Here is a 19,030-nt window from a genome sequence, read left to right as displayed (position 1 = left end):
CCTTGCTGACAGTTTTGTTTGCGTCTGCAAAATTCCTCAGAGCTGACGCTGATGGTGGCGTCACTCCCTACTCCGTTTATCCGCGGGCAGCAGAGGACGTTGCTCTCCCCTCTCCGACAACACAAGAATCATAAACACCAAACAACAGAAATACAAAAGATGGATAAAGGAAGCTATAGAGATAAGGAGACATGGATGTGGGACTATGAACAGAGACGATGGAGTTTACTCATTGGATCGCGCATGGGACTGCATCATCGGAGAGGGGAGAGCGGGCAGCAGCGGGCGACAACGCCCTCTGCTGCCCGTGGATAAACGGAGTAGGAAGTGACGCCACCATCAGCGTCCGCTCTGAGGACGTTTGCGGACGTAAACAAAACTGTCAGCAAGGTAAAGAGAAACCTTTCCTGTGTTTTAAAAAAGAACCAAAAATGGAATTAGAAGCCAAACACAGAAAGAACGTACCAAAGATGTTTATACAAAAACAGGGTGAAGCTGCATTTAGCTACTATGCTGCACACAGATGGAATCAGCTTCCTCATGACCTCAAATGAGCACCAACTCTAGTACGTTTTACATCTAAATTGAAAACTTCCATGTATTCATCAGCTTTTGAGTGATTGTTTCTTATACTGCACCTTCTGCACTGTAACTGCTCACCCTTCAATTTAGTCTTTTTTTTTCATTCGTAAATCTCAAATTAATTTATGTGTATTTAAGTTGTGTTATCATGTTGATTTAAATGTTCGTGCTATTCTTGCTAGTGGAAAGCTCATTGAGTTGCCTCTGTGTATTTAAATAAAGATGCCTTGCCTTTATTTAATATCTGCTCAATTTCTGTTCTCTCAGTACTTTTTGGATTCATGCTGTTTTCGTACCTAACAACATTTTTCTATTAGTTTTTGCTTCGTTTTGTTTCTAGATTTCCTGTCTTGGCAGAATTCTCTGACTTGTGTTTTCATCTGTAAAATTGTTAAGTGTGTTGCACTGACCTTCAACCTTGTTCACTTCTGTGTTTGGACATTAGATGACTCACATTCACAGTTCATGATGATGAACTGATGTTGAATTCAACTTAAATAACTGGGAAGAAGCTTTGGTTCATTTTAGGTTACAGGAGGTCTTGTTTCCTGTCTTCTCCTCCAGAGAGAGCATGGACCTGAGGGTCACATGGTGAAGGTTACACAGGACAGGTTAGTGGAAAGGTTTGTAATTAGCTGGTAAGTAAAGGAGATCCATCAACTGGGTAATTTAATCCTAATCCAGCCCACAGCCTTCTGCTGTCGTTATTATCAGAAAGAAAAAAAAACACACATCTTAAATATTATTGGAATTTGTTTGATGTTTTATTATTTTCTGCATCAAACAGAACTTGATTCATTCTCCAACATTTCAGAAATGAACCACTGGGTTCAAATAAAATAACAAACTAAGTCAAACATTTCATTTGGTGTTATTTCTGACACCCTTCAACTGCGGCATAAATATTTGACTCTAAAGCTGCTCAGAGACATTAAACACTCATATATGAACCCATTATGGATGGTATTATTACATTATGTGTCCTGTAGGTTTTCAGTTTTCTTTCAGATTTTGTGAGTTTTTGCAAAGCGTGTTTTTCTCAGCCTGAAGTGTGGTGTTGAACGAGGAAACGGATTGTTTTACTTTGTTAAATCTTCTTAAAAGTTTACAATGTTTTGTCCTAACCTGTTGTGAATGGAGAGCTTTTGAGGGATGGCAGGTTGTGTCAATTACGGTTTTGATTAAAAATAAATAAATAACTAAATAAAATAAATAAAAATAAAAAGCCATTATCTGTCATCTTCTATTTATTGATGAAAACAAATTAATATGCAATAATCGTGATGCATCGGGATATCGAATTGAACCGTTGACCCAATAATCAAATCGAATCAGGAGACAAGTGAAGATGCACACCTCTAATTAAGACCTACTGTGTTAGAATGCTTGTTTTGATTAGATGCAGGAGGGTGTGACCTAGACTGAAACTATTTTTGAATTAGGTCATTGAACATAGGAGGAGGCCTCAGCTTTCACCTTTCCATGCACCTACAAAGCAGCTCTAAACCTAATTTGTGGCTTTCCCATATTCCAGTCAGAACTGACAAAGTTCCTCAGATGAGAAGCAAAATGTCTTCAGGAGACTAAAGAAGTCCAGCTGCCTTCATTTGATTCCTTGGCTTACCATGATCTGGACGACTGAGAACCAGCATTGTTTTGTTTCATTACAAATAACTATTCACCGTATCTAACGAGAGGACAGCGTGATGTGTGGGGGTTGAGGTGTTTGTACTGGCTGCTAGTACAGGACTCTACAATATGTGTTAAACTGTGCTAAAAGTACTACTAGTGTGTGTTTTTACTCTGTAGTCCCGACTGAGACATCCACTTCTCCAGACAGTGTCTTCGGTGGTCTTCAGACGCAGCGGACAGATAGGTGATGAAGGCCGCAGCGAGCAAAGCCCTGATGGGGAGCGTGTCCAACTCACTCTTTATCTCAGACATCTGAAAGACAAACGGCCGAGACAGATGAGGCTGCTGAACAGACAGACAAATGCACACACAAAAAATTAGGATACGGGAATAATGGGGAATTGGCAGGAATCAGAAGAAAGGATGTTAAAAAGAAAGGTGATGAAAAAAGAGGAGTAAACAGAAGTGTAAATGACAGTAACAGCCTTCTATGAGGCTGTGACTTCCACCTCAGCATGCCAGATGATAACAAAGCCTAATTGATTTCAACATGATCACGAGTTAAGAAACCCTTTCACACACCAACTAAAACACACCTATCTCTGCACAGTTCTCGTTCTCTCTCATATCCTTAACTAGCCTAAATGCATTAACATACTGCCATCCACAGCTACTGTTGAGTATGCAAAACTCCTTGTGTGTGTGTGTGTGTGTGTGTGTGTGTGTGTGTGTGTGTGTGTGTGTGTGTGTGTGTGTGTGTGTGTGTGTGTGTGTGTGTGTTTGTGTGCGTGGAATTATGTGAGCAGAAAGTGAACTTGCTCTCTAGCACAGGCCTTGAGTGAGTGTGAGTGTGTGTGAGTGAGTGTGTCAGCATGAGATTGAGTGTTTTAATTAAGGCGCAGACAGATGCTGTGGAGAGGACTAAAAACAGCCAAAGGGGACCCAAGGCAGCGGGATCCATCCCTCTATGTCACACACACACACACACACACACACACACACACACACACACACACACACACATTGACGCCCACACCGCCTGTTGCTCTCATGTGGTAAATGAGCCCCTGTTGCAGTACATTTGTAAAGCCTCCCACACCAGTAAACATATCAACACAACCATACATCAAACTACCTGTGCATTCCAACGTGTGTGTTCGCCATCCAGTTGTGATATGAGCTGCTGCGCTGCAGTGATCGTGCCCTGAGCTTTAGTCACCTCGGCCTCCAGCTTAGCAGCCTCAGCGGTGTGACACTGGAACCTGGGAGAGGGGATGAAAACGAGCGGTACTAATGACATATTTTACATGGAATCATCAGAAGTTTCTAATAAACAATATTTTAATATGTAAATAAAGTAATGTCAACAAAAATGCATTCAAACACCTTTAGTAATTAACCAGTGACTATACGAGTATAAAGATCCACAGCTTCAGTGTTCCCAAAATCTTTCTCAGATCAAACGTTTAAGCAACTCAGGTCTTTTGCAGCTACTAATCATTCTTTCCCAAAAATATTACATGAGTTTGTGAAAATTTGAATCTAGAGATCTGCAAATAAAACACAAATAATGCACGCACCATTTTAGAAACATGAATGCTTCCACCAAGGTAACGTCTTTTGTAGTTATTTTAAACAAACTACGCAAATTCCTTTTCTACAAGACACCCATTTTGCTGCTTCACAAACAGCAGCCTGCCTTAATAGGAAAAAAGCAATACCTTGAAGCAGCCACATGCTTGAATTCAGCAGGAATGAATGCAGATCTCTGTTGCAAAACTGCAACAATATGTTTCCTTATTTCCTACATGACTACAGTTGGTAATACAAAGTAAGAGTTTGTCAATCTAACAAACTGCAAACATGTGTTTACTCTGTGTAAATGACAGTCAAACATAAATGTGTGCAACAGAAACTTTAACAAAGTCAAATTACGACTTAGACCTGACATTTACTAAAACAGCTTTCAGTTTGAGATGCCTGTGTAAACTCGGTTCAATGAAGAGGTAAAGATACAGTTGTGGTCAGAAGTTTACATACACTTGTAAAAATTATAATATAATGGCTCTACTGAGTGTCCCGTTATTTCTAAAACTCTGATTTTTCTCTGATAGAGTGATTGGAACAGATACTTCTTTGTCACAAAAAACATTCATGAAGTTTGGTTCTTTAATGTCTTTATTATGGGTTAACAGAGAAAAGTGATCACATTTGCTGGGTCACAAATATACATACAGCAACATGAACTAGCACTTTTGGTGACTTAGAAATGTGTCAGTGAACTGAGCTTCATAGCATGGCCGTTTAACTTCTTGTGAGTGATTATGAGTAACTACAGCGGGTGACTTCTCTTAGGTCAGGTAAATAGGGCTCATTGGATACAAACGCCCACAAACGCTACAATGGGAAAGTCAAAGGAGCTCAGCATGGATCTGAAAAAGCGAATTATTGACTTGAACAAGTCAGGAAAGTCACTTGGGGCCATTTCAAAGCAGCTGCAGGTCCCAAGAGCAACAGTGCAAACAATTGTTTGTAAGTATAAGGTGCATGGCACTGTTTCATCACTGCCAAGATCAGGAAGAAAACGCAAGCTATCACCTGCTGCTGAGAGAAAATTGGTCAGGAGGGTAAAGAGTGAACCAAGAATCACCAAAAAGCAGATCTGCCAAGAATTAGAAGCTGCTGGAACACAGGTGTCATTGTCCACAGTCAAACGTGTTTTGCATCTCCATGGACTGAGAGGCTGCCATGCAAGAAGGAAGCCCTTGCTCCAAAAGCGGCACCTTAAGGCTCGACTGAAGTTTGCTGCTGATCACACAGACAAAGATAAGACCTTCTGGAGGAAAGTTCTGTGATCAGACGAAACAAAAATCGAGCTTTTCGGCCACAATGCCCAGCAATATGTTTGGAGGAGAAAAGGTGAGGCCTTTAACCCCAAGAACACCATGCCTACAGTCAAGCATGGTGGTGGGAATATTATGCTGTGGGGCTGTTTTGCTGCCAGTGGAACTGGTGCTTTACAGAGAGTAAATGGGATAATGAAGAAGGAGGATTACCTTCACATTCTTCAACATAACCTAAAATCATCAGCACGAAGGTTGGGTCTTGGGCGCAGTTGGGTGTTCCAACAGGACAATGACCCCAAACACACATCAAAAGTGGTAAAGGAATGGCTAAATCAGGCTAGAATAAGGGTTTTAGAATGGCCTTCCCAAAGTCCTGACTTAAACCCCATTGAAAACATGTGGACAGTGCTGAAGAAACAAGTCCATGTCAGAAAGCCATCAAATTTAACTGAATTTCACCAATTCTGTCAAGAGGAGTGGTCAAAGATTCAACCAGAAGCTTGCCAGAAGCTTGTGGATGGCTACCAAAAGCACCTAATTGAAGTGAATATGGCTAAGGGACATGTAACCAAATATTAGCACTGCTGTATGTATATTTGTGACCCAGCAAATGTGATCACTTTTCTCTGTTAACCCATAATAAAAACATTAAAGAACCAAACTTCATGAATGTTTTTTGTGACAAAGAAGTATCTGTTCCAATCACTCTATCAGAGAAAAATCAGAGTTTTAGAAATAACGGGACACTCAGTAGAGCCATTATATTATATTTTTTACAAGTGTATGTAAACTTCTGACCACAACTGTAGGTGAGACGGCTGCAGAGGAAGCAGAAGCGTTAACATACTGAGAAAAGAAAACTGGTAGGGAATCCACCCATTCAGTTTTAAAATCACTTTTTATTTTATTTTTTTTTTATTTACTACCTGCTTTTTATTAAATTGCATAAATTTATTTGCAAGAAAAGATTATTTCAAATTTTTCATTAAAATATCAACACAATTAAATATGTCTTCATCTATAAATCACACCTGCCAACTTCTTTATCACCTAGTGCAGCTATTTAAAAATAATGACTGTATCCAAACCTTTCAGCACTATTGATTGCTTTTAATCAACCACTGGACAACAGCAAGGTAAAATAGAAAGGAGTAAACGATAAAGTCCAACAAATAAAGCAAAAATATGAGTAGTCTCAATAAAACGTGTCAATGTCTGCTGGTTGGGAATGTATTTTTTTAAAAATTGACATGCTATAATATGATACAACAAACACCAAAATGTGAGAGAGATGTAAAGAGTAAATGAATTAACAGAAAATTAGAAAAGACCTACTTCTCCTTCAGCTTGTTGACTTTGGCTCCAACATTGTTGAGCTGGTCCTCAAGTCTAATCTTCCTGCTTTCTGTTTTTCTCAAATTTCTGTAAACACACACACACACACACACACACACACACACACACACACACACACACACACACACACACACACTGTAGAGCTCTCCTGTGAAAGCATCATAATTATATGTGTGTATTACCGAGGTAGTGCCTTTCGTAGCATTTTGTATGCTAAACCGAAATTTGTTATGAGTGATTATTTATCATTCGTTTGAGTTTAGGTTAATAACGTACGGTGAAATGTGTTATACGTTTGTACATGATGTAAATATTTACTGCTCATATTGGCTTGCCTAACTTTAGTGAGCATGTGCAGAGCCTAGGTTTGGTTAGTCGTCTGATGGTCAGGGTTGAGATGCAGCGCCGGTGAGTACGATAGTTGGTTATATTGTTAGTTAGTGATTTCTTTTGTTGATACGTGTGCCCGTGTGTCTGTACGTTTCATTGCAGGTTTACAACCTAATCACTAGTCGCTTCCAATAATTGCTACTAAAGCTAATTTGAGACGTGAATTGAGGATGCAACTGTTGTGCTAAAAACAGGTAGCGAGACCTTGGGCCGCTACGACGAAGCGTATGTTGAATCTTGTCCTGTCGAACGTCAATAAAGGAGTGACCAAGATTGAGTTGTGCCCGTTATACTCTCCCTGACACCCCTTTCAGTTGGGGACATCTTCTCACTATAGCAGGTAGCTGGGAAAATAACTGAACACACACTCTAAATAAACAAAACACTTATATATTGGTTTACTGCGTCCATTACTAAGACTGGAACAGTGTTTTGTCATGCTTTAAGTATTTACAATTTAGAAATAACTTTGGGGTAAATTAGAAAATACTGAAATATAACGCATGCTGGTCAAGTATGTGCTTGTGTCGAAAGTAATTTTAAGCGTTTTCCTTGTGGTGAGAAGGTGTGTGTGAGTATTGTTTATATACTACATAGTGGGGACAATCGTTTGTGGCGTGAGGACATTTCAAAATTGGATATTTGTCCAGTTCTCACAAAGAAACAGTTCCTAATATTTGGTTTAAGGGCTACAGTGTGTTAATTACCTTTAACTTAAGGTTAGGCTTAGGCGTACAACAGTCCCTAAAGTCGGTAGAAGTCATGGATGGGTCCCCACAAGTATAGAAAGGCAAACGTGTGTGTGTGTGCACACGTGTGCATGTGTGTGAATCCTACTCCAGTAATCCAGATTGCTCTTTCTCCAGCGGCCCGATCCTCTCCAGGACAAAGGAGTATTGCACGTTGGCTTTGACCCAGGCAGCCAGAGGAGCAGCTGCAGCACTTGCACGCTTTGCATTCTGTCAGTAAAAAACACGATCGCACCTTAAAAACAACTCGAATATAAAAGTCATGAAGTTGTGTTTAAATACCGGCTAGGACAAAAAAGTTCATTATCAGGGATTGTCATAAAATGCACATGCTCATTTTGCTGCTACAACTGCTGTCTGACCTTGGGGTCAAAAGAGGCCTTGTTCTTGTTGAGCAGTTCTTCGACACTCAGACGAATCTCAGGAGTGATGTTCCTGGCTTCAAATGTGGCTATGTCCTCCCTTACACCTCGCTTAGCCAGAAAGCTGCAGGAAAGAGCAGAGATAAGCAACAGAGACCACTGGATCTCCTACAGTTAGAGGTAAATCGATTGAAACCTTTAAAATGGAACATTTTCCCTCTTTTACACATTTTTCCTGTCTCTTCCCCTCCTCACCTCTTCATGCTGACCCAGGTGGTGTCAAAGATGCCCATCAGTCTCAGCACGCCCTCCAGTATATCTCTGATGACATCAGGGGGCATCCGGAGGGAGCGGATCTCAGACAGAGCTTCAGGCTTGATGTTTCCAACCGCACGCTTTGCTTCATCCACCAAAGGCTACAAGGCAGCAAGAGTGAAGCTAGAGATGAGTACAAATAGGACTAGAGGACAGTGGAGGGCACTCTCTTATTAATCAGTCAGAGAACTTGCCTGAACTTCTTTGAGCTCGTCTTCAATTTTGGCTTTTCTCTCCTCAATCTTGGACACCTCCTGAGCCATTTTCTCCTTTATCTTTTCCATTTCCGTTTTTTGATCACTGGCATTCTTAAGAAAATTAAAAAAAAAATCTTTTTTACACTAACACAAAGACTATCTCACACAGCTCAACACTTGAAAATATGACATATTAAAGCAACAACAAAGTTTTAACAGCTATTGCTTTCAAACTGATTTCAGTGGTTCTTGAAGAAGAAGAACTTCACATGGAACACCACTCTGTTGCCCTCTGATGACCAGAAACTGCACTAAGCAACTTTGAGGTTTGAGTAAAAACAAGTGAGAGGTGGGGCAACAGTCAGGGTGGAGTTTACAGCGCTGGTGGCTCACATAATCGCTAGCGTGTGTGGTTCTCGACCGGAAAAGGGCGGCTTGCCAACTCCGGGTTGGGAGAGAGGTCCAGCCTAAAGTGGAGGAGTTCCAAGTATTTCGGGGTCTTGTTCACGAGTGAGGGAAGGAGGGAGCGTGAGATCGACAGGTGGATTGGGGCAGCGTCTGCAGTGATGCGGACGCTGAACCGTTATGTTGTGGTGAGGAAGGAGCTGAGCCGGAAAGCAAGGTTCTCGATTTACCAGTCGATCTATGCCCAGTCCTCACCTACGGTCAAGAGCTTTGGGTAAAGACCGAAAGAACAAGATCGCAGATACAAGCGGTCAAAATGAGTTTTCTCTGCGGGGTGGCTGGACTCAGCCTTAGGAAAAGGGTGAGGAGCTCAGCCATTTGGGAGAGACTCGTAGTAGAGCCGCTGCTCCTCCACATCAAGAGGAGGCAGTTGAGGTGGCTCGGGCCTCTGGTAAGGATGTCTCCTGGATGCCTCCCTGGTGAGGACATGCTGGAGGGACTATGTCTCATGGCTATATATATATATATATATATATATATATATATATATATATATATATATATATATATATATATATATATATATATATATATGCAAGCAGAAAAACAAGAGGTGGAAGAAGTTTGCTTTTTGTTGACAGTGTGGCAGAGCCTGAAAGTAAGAAAAAAGAGTGAACTAGACAAAGAAAGAGCAACACCAGAATGAACATCGGTGCCGACTATACTCTAAGCCAATGCAGGGTTTTTAGGATAGTTGTGGTTCTGCTTTCAACCAGTAGGGGGTGAAGCAGCAGACTCATTAAGTGTTACTACATCAGTATTAAATTTTAGAATAAGAAAATGTGACCAAATTAATTTAGAATTAGCCAGAATAAGACACAATAACAGGAGAAATAATGTAAAGAACACAATTTCCCCAAACTAGCTGTCTGTGGTCGTTCCCTCTAAGATATCTATCCATAAAACCACATTATATCCTCAACCAAAGTTAATCTCCTTATTGACATTCCCTACATCCCTCAAGCTCTCCCAAAGTCAAGAGATCACTCTGCAGTATAAAACCCTTTTTTTTTTTTTTTACAAACCGTCCGCTCTTTCCTATTTCACTGTTCTCTAATCTAAACGTTTCCATCTTTACCAAACTTCAGTCACAGTTCTTGGTTTGTTTTAAGCCATCATCTTGTTTTCCCAGATATCCTCGTTTCCCCCTTCCCGTTGTCTCCATCTCCACAGGTGGTGGAGCTGCTACAGACCAAGGGGATGAGCTTGCTTGTTAATTATCACTCTGCAAACTGCCTCCACTGACAGTTTGTCCTTCTGCTTTTGCTCTTTCTTTTCATTTTTCCTCCTTATCTAACTCAAAACAAAATCCCCACAGAGTAGAGAAGAGAACATTTTCATAAATAATCAGCAGAACTCATCTAACTTTCATCAGTCTTTACATTCATCTGTCTGTTCTCAAGAGAAACAGAAAAAGAAAAATTGAACCAAGGGTGTCAGGAGATGGGAAGCTCTGGATCAAAAGTCACAAAACAAACAAATGTGCATATATGCTTGTATACTAAATAAACAAAGGATTTACTGCAGGGAGAACACAGCCTGGGGAAATCTGAGGAAAGTTTCATGTAGAGGAGTAGAGGTAGTTGAAAGAGACATGAGGCCCTCTAGGAGGACACTTTAGCCTCACTACTGATTGCAGCAAACATGCATATGCACAAAGACAGCAAAGACAAAAACACACACCTGCATGGAGGTGGTGATTTCCTGCAGGGCAGCATCTGCCTCCTGCTGTTTGGTTTTCAGCAGGGCACTCTGCTCTGCAGCCCGTCTCTTCAAATCATCAACCAGAGCTTTAGCCTCATTCAGCTTGGACACGCCTGCCTGCAGACACAAACCATCCCGACATTTGACAAATGAAATGTATCTAATATGCAGGCAACATTGTGCAAAGACATTCAATTGGGGTGTCACATCTAAGTACATGCAGGCAGGCAACAATAAAAAAACCAAGCCGTGTTTAAGTGTGCGGCAAATTATACGTTGTTGCAAAATGGCATGCAAAGATTGTTCTGTCAGTGACTGAAATTGGAGTTTTCAGCTAGTTTTAGCAAATTTTAAACAGTAATTTATCACATTTATTCCAAACATAAGGGGAACTAGACAGTTTTGGCTTGCTTTTAACACCTCCTAGTGTCCGTTTGTAGAACGAAAAACAAAACGTATCTCCTCGCTGTGCGTTTGTCTTTTTTGACGCCTTAATCTAACAGCTGAAATGTCTCCCCAGCATTCCTTAGTGTCTACAGGAGTGATTCATCACTAAATTAAACAAATCAGCTGTGCTCATGATCTAAAGCATGCAGGAAGCGGGCTGGAACCAGACTGCAGCGTCAGGTATGCCAGCTCAATTATCATCAGACCGGACCGGCAACTGTGAAGTTGCAACTGTGGTATCCTGGTCACGGAGGGGCGATAGGGGCTGAGTGGCCTTTCATTAACCCTGTAAAAGGTCACTTTAGCACATAGTGGCTCAAGAAAATGTTTTAAAATAACGAAAAAGTTGCAGAGTATCCCTTTAAATAATGTTTTCCATATTTAACATTGAGCTCTTGTAGGAAATGAAAAAGTGGTGCTGTGATAAAGCTAAAGTTACGTCAAGAAACCTCATATAAGAACAGAAGGTAGTAATGAAAACCCTTGATGTATGCACCCCATTCCAGCAGGTAACATGTTACCTGCAGGTGTTGCTGCCTTGTAGTCAGCTGGTTTTGCTTCCGGCTGAGTAAAGCTGCATAAACATGCAGAAAGGACAAGTACTGGCTCGGCGTGGCACCGCGATCCTGACATGACTCATGGACCAGTAGGAACAAACGACCCAGGTCTCCATGATCCGGCCCTGCAGAGATCCAGCAGTTAAAAGCTTATTGAGCATAAACTGGTTTAAAACTATATCAAAACTCTCATTACATTAAACACAAGCAATTACAAATAAATAGCCAAGCTGATAAGCTTCTAAACTACATTATGATTATTATAATAAATTATAAATTTAAGCTAATTTTTTAAACAGTTATTCCAATATTTTCATCAGTAAAAAATGTTAGATTTTAAAAGTCACTTTTATTGGTCAAATGCAGAGATGTAATTTCACCAGTGTGTGTGATGATGACTAGTGGGACTTTAACAGATGAGACATTATAATAATTGTTATGGCTACCAGCCTGGCCAGTGAGATGAAGGAGCCAAGATCACCCAGCCATGGTGATCAGCCTGACACCACCCCTCCTCCTCCTCTCTCCCAGGCTGCTGAGGAGCACAGCTGAGCTGAATCCTGCTGATCACCAACACCTGGATAAAAAGGCTGTGCCTTCAGCAGGCAGCAGTGCAGGGGTTCTGCTGTACTCTAGGCATCGTTTTGGTTTTAACCCCTGCGTTTTGAGATGAGTTAACTTTAAGGTTTTAACTCTGAGTTATGAGCTTTTAAAGGGTGAAGTTCTTGGATTATCCAGGGGGATCTTTTGATGTTTTACGTTGATTAAAGGGTTAACTTGGTTTGCTGCAATTTTACTGACTCAGGTTTTAAACACCTGTGTTGGTAAAACTTTTACAGTAAGTTTTTACCAGGTGTTTTAGGTCAGTAAATTGTTTTAGACGTATCAACTTCTGGATTTCAAAAACGCCTCCTGTTTGGTAGAAATTTTAATATAAGCTTTAACCAGGTGTTTTTATAGTTGGTAATTGGTATAATGTTAACCTTTTTTGAGTTTTTGTTTGTTTTGCATTATCTTTATAATGCTCGCCATCTGTTTGCTCTTGTTTTTAGAACCTTTTACAACAATTAAAAGCATTTTAACTCCACTGTCGTATTTCTTGTTACCCCCTCCTTCACATTTTAACATCTCCTGTCGGGGACGTAACTATAATGAACTAGTAGCTAATCTTAAATAATCCATAGCTCTCTGCGACATTTTGCTTGTACACATATATTCCTACCTGAGTTTTTCCTTTTGCTGGCCGTTTCTTTTTCACCTTCTCCTCCTCCACCTGTTTTTTCCAGCAGTAGTTCAGGAATCTGACACGGATGAGCAACAAAGACTGCTAAAGTTATGTTGAGGGTTTTAACATCCAACTCCTATTTGTTCTGCACTGACCTTCTTCATGCTGCTCTCAGACCAGCCCTCCATCCACTGGACAGAACACTTGCGGTAAAAGGCTGGGTTGCTTTCACAGTTGATAGTGAAGTTAGAATTAGAGCAGTCCATGATCAAGACGATGTGAAGGTTCTGTTGGATTCCTGGATCACAAGTACAAAACGGAATATTTTAACTTAAGGAAACCCCAAAGTGTTTAACACTTCAAGTTGTTGCTTTCAAAATGGTTTCAGTGATTCATAAAGTTGAGCAACTTCCCACTGGACAGCACTCTAGCCCTCTGCTGACAAGAAACTGCACCTAACAGTTGGGGTTCAGGTAGCGACGCTAGTGGGAAGTCTCTACCTGCTTTACGGCAATGGCTGTTTATTGTGCTGGTAGCTAATACAAAGACTAGCAGTTAGCTTTTTCAGATCAACGACCATCAATCAAAAAGCACAAGAAGAAGAATATTTTTGCTTTTTTTGTTGGCATCATGGCACAGCCAGATGGTAAAAGTCAGCATTTCACCATTTTAAGATGGTAAAAGCAAAGAGCTAAAGCCAGAGTGAACATCTGCACGGCCTGCGCTAGTCTGAGGGAACTAAAGGATGCTACGAAACCACAGACTGATGGTGATCTGGACTTGTTGCTGCTGGACTTGGAGGTAATATTATTATTTGGTCCAACAGTGTGGATCTTTTGACTTTGTGGCTCATGTAGTAAACGTTCACATTTTGGACAGAGAGGACAGGTGGTTTGAAAGAGGAGTAAAGGAAGTCATTTGTGTCCACTGTGAGCAACCATCTTTGAACAGAGGCGGTGGTTTACGACACCAACTGTCTGCCATCTATAATCCAGTTTTGAGATCCCTTCCCAGATGCCTCAACGCCCACGCATATCCTGGGCCATCTGACCTCAGGAATTCACATGATAGGGTGGGGCCAGGCTTCATAATGAGCTCACCCGAAACTCTGGCTGAATAGGACCCACACCCACCCTCACACCTTGGCTCATGTGTTTATGTAGATCATCAGGGGTCTTTTGTTCCCTCTTCGGGGGGGAAACTCCCACTGGGTTTAAATCTGGGACTCGCCACCATTTGACCTTAGAACTGAAGAAGCCTCTCGGATGAGAGGTGAAACGTCTTCAAGCAACTCGAAGTCCAGACGCTTTTCTTTCAAAGCTCATTAGACTCATGTAGTATCAGTTGACTCATGTTAGCATTAGCTCATTTTTAGCGCTAGGCACAGCAGTCTGTGGCAGGATTTTGACAACAATTTTAATTCCACTTTTAACCAGTAGGAGGGAAACGTGGAAAACCCATTTAGCGTTGGTGTACAAAGGGCTGCGAAAAGAGAACGTGCAGACAGGCACTGTTTATTTTTGTGTTTCTGACACTTTCTGTTGCCTTCATGTTTCTTTTCCCAGCAGAGCTGAACAGTGATAGTGAGCCGACGGCTCTTTAGGTGGTTAACTGTGACAATAATAATAGAGCTATTGATTTGATTTGCCTCAGCCTCTGAGACATGGCATCATATCTACAGCTCACACCACTGCACAGCAGAAGAATAGTCAGATAAAATCAAATAGAACAACTTGGGAGAGGAAATTACACTTGTCTAATAGATTTACAGAGAAAAGAGAAGCGAAGCACAATATACAGTTTACAGAAAGATGGAGAAATGCTGACAGACTAAATAAAAAAGACTGACAAACAGAAGGACAATACTGGGGATGATTATACCGTACTCACTGTAGGAAAAGTAGTCATAAAGGGGTCTGGTGAATCCATCCTGGGAAGCAGAATCTTTCAGAGATGAAAGTAAAGGTTCCAGTTCTTCTGGGCTGTAGAGACCTGGAACTTCGCCTGAGATAAATACTCACTTAGAGGCAGCAAATATTTAGAGATACAAAACTCAGGACACGTGTTTTAGGGAAAACCATCTCACTTTCGTCCAAAATACCACGAGGGCAGACAAAGTTAGGAAGCAAAGCAACAATATAACTCACCAGCCATCCTTTCTACCACTGGCCTACTGACATGTATCCAAACCCCTTGATTGTTTTTACAATATTGAATTGAATCATTTATTTTGTAAATACTTCAGTAATTTGTAAATCTACTGTGATCTATTTTTCTTCTTTTTTATGATGATTCACTATGATTCTTTTTTTTTAAGTAATGTTCCTCTCTCCTAGCTTTTGAGTGTTTTGCTGACATCAAAGTAATTTCTACTCTTTTTTTCAACCAAAGAAAATTTCTAATAATTTGGCAAATGACAAAGTTGGGTTTTTGTTTTCCTTTCAGAATTATTTTCACATCGTTTCTCGACACAGAAGCTATAAATCATATGAATGCATTGTGAACATGAAATCTCTGCTACCCTTCAATTTGACTTTTCTTCACTCTTAGTGAGAAACAATGTATTCGTAAATGTAAAGAAATGTTATGCATTTCATAAATCTACAGATCAGCATTTTTATTACCATAGAGTTACACAGAGAAGATCAAATCTGCCACAATTCTCAACTTTAAAGATGTGGAACACTGAAAAAAACATTTTTTAATGATTATTTCTGATTACAATGAGTCCCTCTGAGTTTTTGTGCAGACTGAGCATGAACAAACATCTCCTGCACCTATCTCCTGCATTAGCTTCTGATAGAAAATAGGCAGTGAAACTCTAGAATTTGAAAAACTTGAAAGATCTACATCACAAAGTCAGTTAACATTCATGGACCCACCCATGTCAACTCATGACAGGGAAGGCTGGTGTTGGTGTAGCGTCCAGGAAACAGCAGACAACGTATTGGCTAGTGGAAGCTAACTGTTAGCATTAGCAACTCCACCACACAATAGAACTCCTCCAAGCTTGTGTTATTTGTGGTGATAAAACATCCACATTGCAAAGTAAACAGTCAGCGGTAGAGTCATGCTGCTGTTATCCAATCCGAGGTGAGATGTTCAAATATCAGGAAATAAGACTCATAAATCCTTTCGTCTCGTCCCCCCCCCCCCACCCACCCACCCACCCACCCGGAGTACAACCTACAAATAATTCAATCCTACTAGAGACCACTGCAAATGTGTTGATGAATGAGTGAATCACACCTTTAAAATCTTTTTATCTAAACATACAAAAATTTGAAATTCCAAAAAGTCAGATTTTAACTTTTAAAACTGCAAACACACCTGATGACAGCAGGCTGTTCACCATCTCTAAGAAGCCTGGGTGAACAAACTGGTAATCCTCCAACAGTAAAACCACCTGTTGACCTTCCAGACCAGCCAGCTGCATCACCTGGATGCACACACACACATTTATTACGCACATGTCTGATGCATAAAAAGTAAGATTTTATATTCAGACACAGATACAAACTTTTCCTCTTACAATCATCTCTGCTCTTTGCTTTCTTTGGAAACAGATTTTGGTTTTTAATGGACATAAAAACAGCTTGCAGATCTTCAGCCAGTCACATCAAATGAATCAAATCTTTCTTACCGCTTTGAGATCATTGCTGAAATGTTTGAGGGTGTAACCCCGTGAGATTTTTGGCGTAAATCTTGTGAATCCATGCATGTGCGACACCAGGCACGTCGCGGTGTGTCGGCCTACTCCACTCCGACCCGCCAGAAGCAGAGAGCCGCCAGGGCGACTAAGGACCCGATCCACCCTGGACACAAACTCACACACCTCCCAGAACAGGAGGAGGTCCAGCTCTTTGTTGTCACGGCTGTACATCACTACTCCCTGGAGGGAGGAAAAAGGAGACCACACACGTGAAGGTGAATTAAACCAAAACTCTATAAATTGTATTATTCTTATAATGCAACAAACGAAAGGGAAAGACTAGAAACGGTTCCACATTCCAAAACCAAAATGCTTCATTTATGCAGACGACTTCAAACACAAGACAGACAATAAAAAACTCCACTTCTTTCCTGCATACCTTCTGGATGACTTGTTTTAAATCAGCAGAGTCCAGGCGACCCAGCTGTTTACCATGAGGAGGCAGAAGCTGGCCTGGAGCCATCACAGATCTTTCAGAGGTGCCCCATGTCACGTAGAATCCATCTTCAAACCAGGAAATGATACATGCTGTTAGTAACAGACCAGCGTTCGTTGTCCCACAGACATTTTATACCATCTAGAAAACATCAGATAAGATCTTTAATTCTTGTATAACTTATATCTAACTCAGAACTGAAAGGCAGATGGAGCACTGGCATTTTGCCAACATCTCAACTTGTAATAAGGGGTAAAGAAAATCTACTTTTATCAGTGAAATCCTATCAGTGGAAAAGAAGCATGCCTAAAATGAAATGATAAATGTCATCCTTATTTACAGAGAGTAAACAGACCATATGCAGAGATGTCACCGAAGCTCTGAGGTAATCTATTACTATTTTCCTTCAGGTGTGAGGGGCATTCTGGAAATGCTGACATGTACTGGCTTCAACAGCATGACATTCAGTTTAAAAGAGTCATCCCTGCCAACAATAAATGCAGGAATGAATTAAAGGTATGTGAAGTAAGAGTGACATCCTGTGGTCACTTATGGGTACTGCAGTCCTTGAATCAAAGCAAAAGAGTCAGCTCTGAACAACTGTTGCCAGTTACAGATCAGTGCCAGAAGATTCTAGCAAAGATGAGTCACACACAGCAAGTTGATGAGTAGATAAATACATGTCTCTGTATATCAAGTTGTCTGTTATTGGAAAAGTAGCTTAAGACGTGTTTAGAACAGTTTATTTGTTTCTAATTCACTGTTAGCCTTGTTAGCTCAATATTAGCCTCTAGACTTCTTTACCCAATATTAAAGTATGCTGTGATTGCCAGTCGGTCAAATTACAAATGCCGACACAGACTTATCAACCCCAGGGCTCCCATGTGATTGGCTCTGGAACCAGGAAGAGGTGGGAGAGATTCTAAACAATGACTACATCCATCTTCTGTCTTTTTAAAAGAAAAAAAAACCTGGCACCAAACCAGCCGGCTGAGAAGGAAATCTGTCTCTTCCTTCCAACACGATTTAGTCATTTGATTGTTTTGTGATTATGTCTCAATAAAATCGTTACTTATTGCACCTTTATTTAAACAAATTATGAGTTATCTCATACCGGTCATGTTGTCTAGAACGTCAGAGCCCCAGTCTCCTCGGATGATGGAGGAAAGGATATTATCAAAGTTGTGAAGATCTTTGGAGGAGACTAGCCTGTCTCTAAACAGCCTCCTGGCCTCGTACGCCACCACTTCCATGATGCTGTCTGTCAAATTTGATTGAGCTAAAAAATAGATGGATGGGACAAACACAAGAGTGGGTTAATGTGTATTGTTTTGAAACAGGAATTAAGATGTTACATGAGTTTGGTAGAAAGAGAGGATGCTAACACAGGAAGTGGATTATGACTAGTCTGCAAAAATGATAAGTGTGTGGCAGTTGCCACAGTAACATCTATGTGAATGTCAGGATGCAGGTTTTCCCCAACACAAGAATGACATTTGAACAAGAGGAACAAAGGCATTTTCTGTCAGTGGTAATAATAAAGTGGCAGATATTTGAGTCTAAAACACAACAATTGTAGTCTAACACTTGTTAAATCACACGTCAGACTCATCATAAGCACAAGAATAAACGGAGTCAAAATGATTCCAAAGAGAACATGATCACATACCAGAAAGGAAGTAAGCAGCGAGGCAAGGAAACAGGAGGGGGAGACGATAAAGTTATTTGAAAGAATGAAAATAACTGGCAAGGAGAATTTGTTCCATTTGACATGTCTAGTTAATATAAACGAGTGGATTCTCTATCACAGCAGGGACATGAAACTGACAGAGGAAACTATAAAAGGAGAGAAGAGGGAGGGAGGACAAGAAAAATGTCAGAAAGAAACTAAGAAGGGCAACAGACAACGGAAAGAAGAATAAACGTGAAAGTTAAAAAAACAAACTAAGAGATCAGTCACACTTTAGGTGTTTCCCCCAGGCACCAAAACTTCCTAATAGCAAAATATTTTAACGCGACGAGTTCTCTACGGGCTTGATGGGAATGCAACGGGTC

General features: G+C 40.7%; 1 protein-coding gene across 2 annotated transcripts in view; it reads right to left on the bottom strand.

Moving 5' to 3' along the window:
* Nucleotides 1-19,030, bottom strand: part of dync2h1 (dynein cytoplasmic 2 heavy chain 1) — a 146,220-nt gene that overhangs the window by 91,967 nt on the left and 35,223 nt on the right. Inside the window, exons 52-67 of one of the 2 annotated variants that reach the window (XM_054742744.2) lie at nt 18,090-18,254; nt 16,919-17,043; nt 16,471-16,719; nt 16,158-16,266; nt 14,718-14,831; nt 12,983-13,125; nt 12,825-12,903; nt 11,567-11,727; nt 10,578-10,715; nt 8,427-8,540; nt 8,173-8,333; nt 7,918-8,041; nt 7,644-7,765; nt 6,396-6,482; nt 3,350-3,476; nt 2,385-2,526 (exon numbers count right to left, since the gene is read on the bottom strand). In XM_054742744.2, the coding sequence (XP_054598719.1) occupies nt 2,385-2,526; nt 3,350-3,476; nt 6,396-6,482; nt 7,644-7,765; nt 7,918-8,041; nt 8,173-8,333; nt 8,427-8,540; nt 10,578-10,715; nt 11,567-11,727; nt 12,825-12,903; nt 12,983-13,125; nt 14,718-14,831; nt 16,158-16,266; nt 16,471-16,719; nt 16,919-17,043; nt 18,090-18,254 (2,160 nt within the window). The remainder of the gene's footprint in view (nt 1-2,384; nt 2,527-3,349; nt 3,477-6,395; nt 6,483-7,643; nt 7,766-7,917; nt 8,042-8,172; nt 8,334-8,426; nt 8,541-10,577; nt 10,716-11,566; nt 11,728-12,824; nt 12,904-12,982; nt 13,126-14,717; nt 14,832-16,157; nt 16,267-16,470; nt 16,720-16,918; nt 17,044-18,089; nt 18,255-19,030) is intronic. The other variant, XM_054742745.2, reaches the window with a different exon arrangement.

Source organism: Nothobranchius furzeri, chromosome 13, assembly GCF_043380555.1.
Source record: "Nothobranchius furzeri strain GRZ-AD chromosome 13, NfurGRZ-RIMD1, whole genome shotgun sequence".
Taxonomy (NCBI): Eukaryota; Metazoa; Chordata; class Actinopteri; order Cyprinodontiformes; family Nothobranchiidae; genus Nothobranchius; species Nothobranchius furzeri.
The sequence above is the reverse complement of the archived record's forward strand: the minus strand, read 5'-3'. Positions and strand labels throughout refer to the sequence as shown.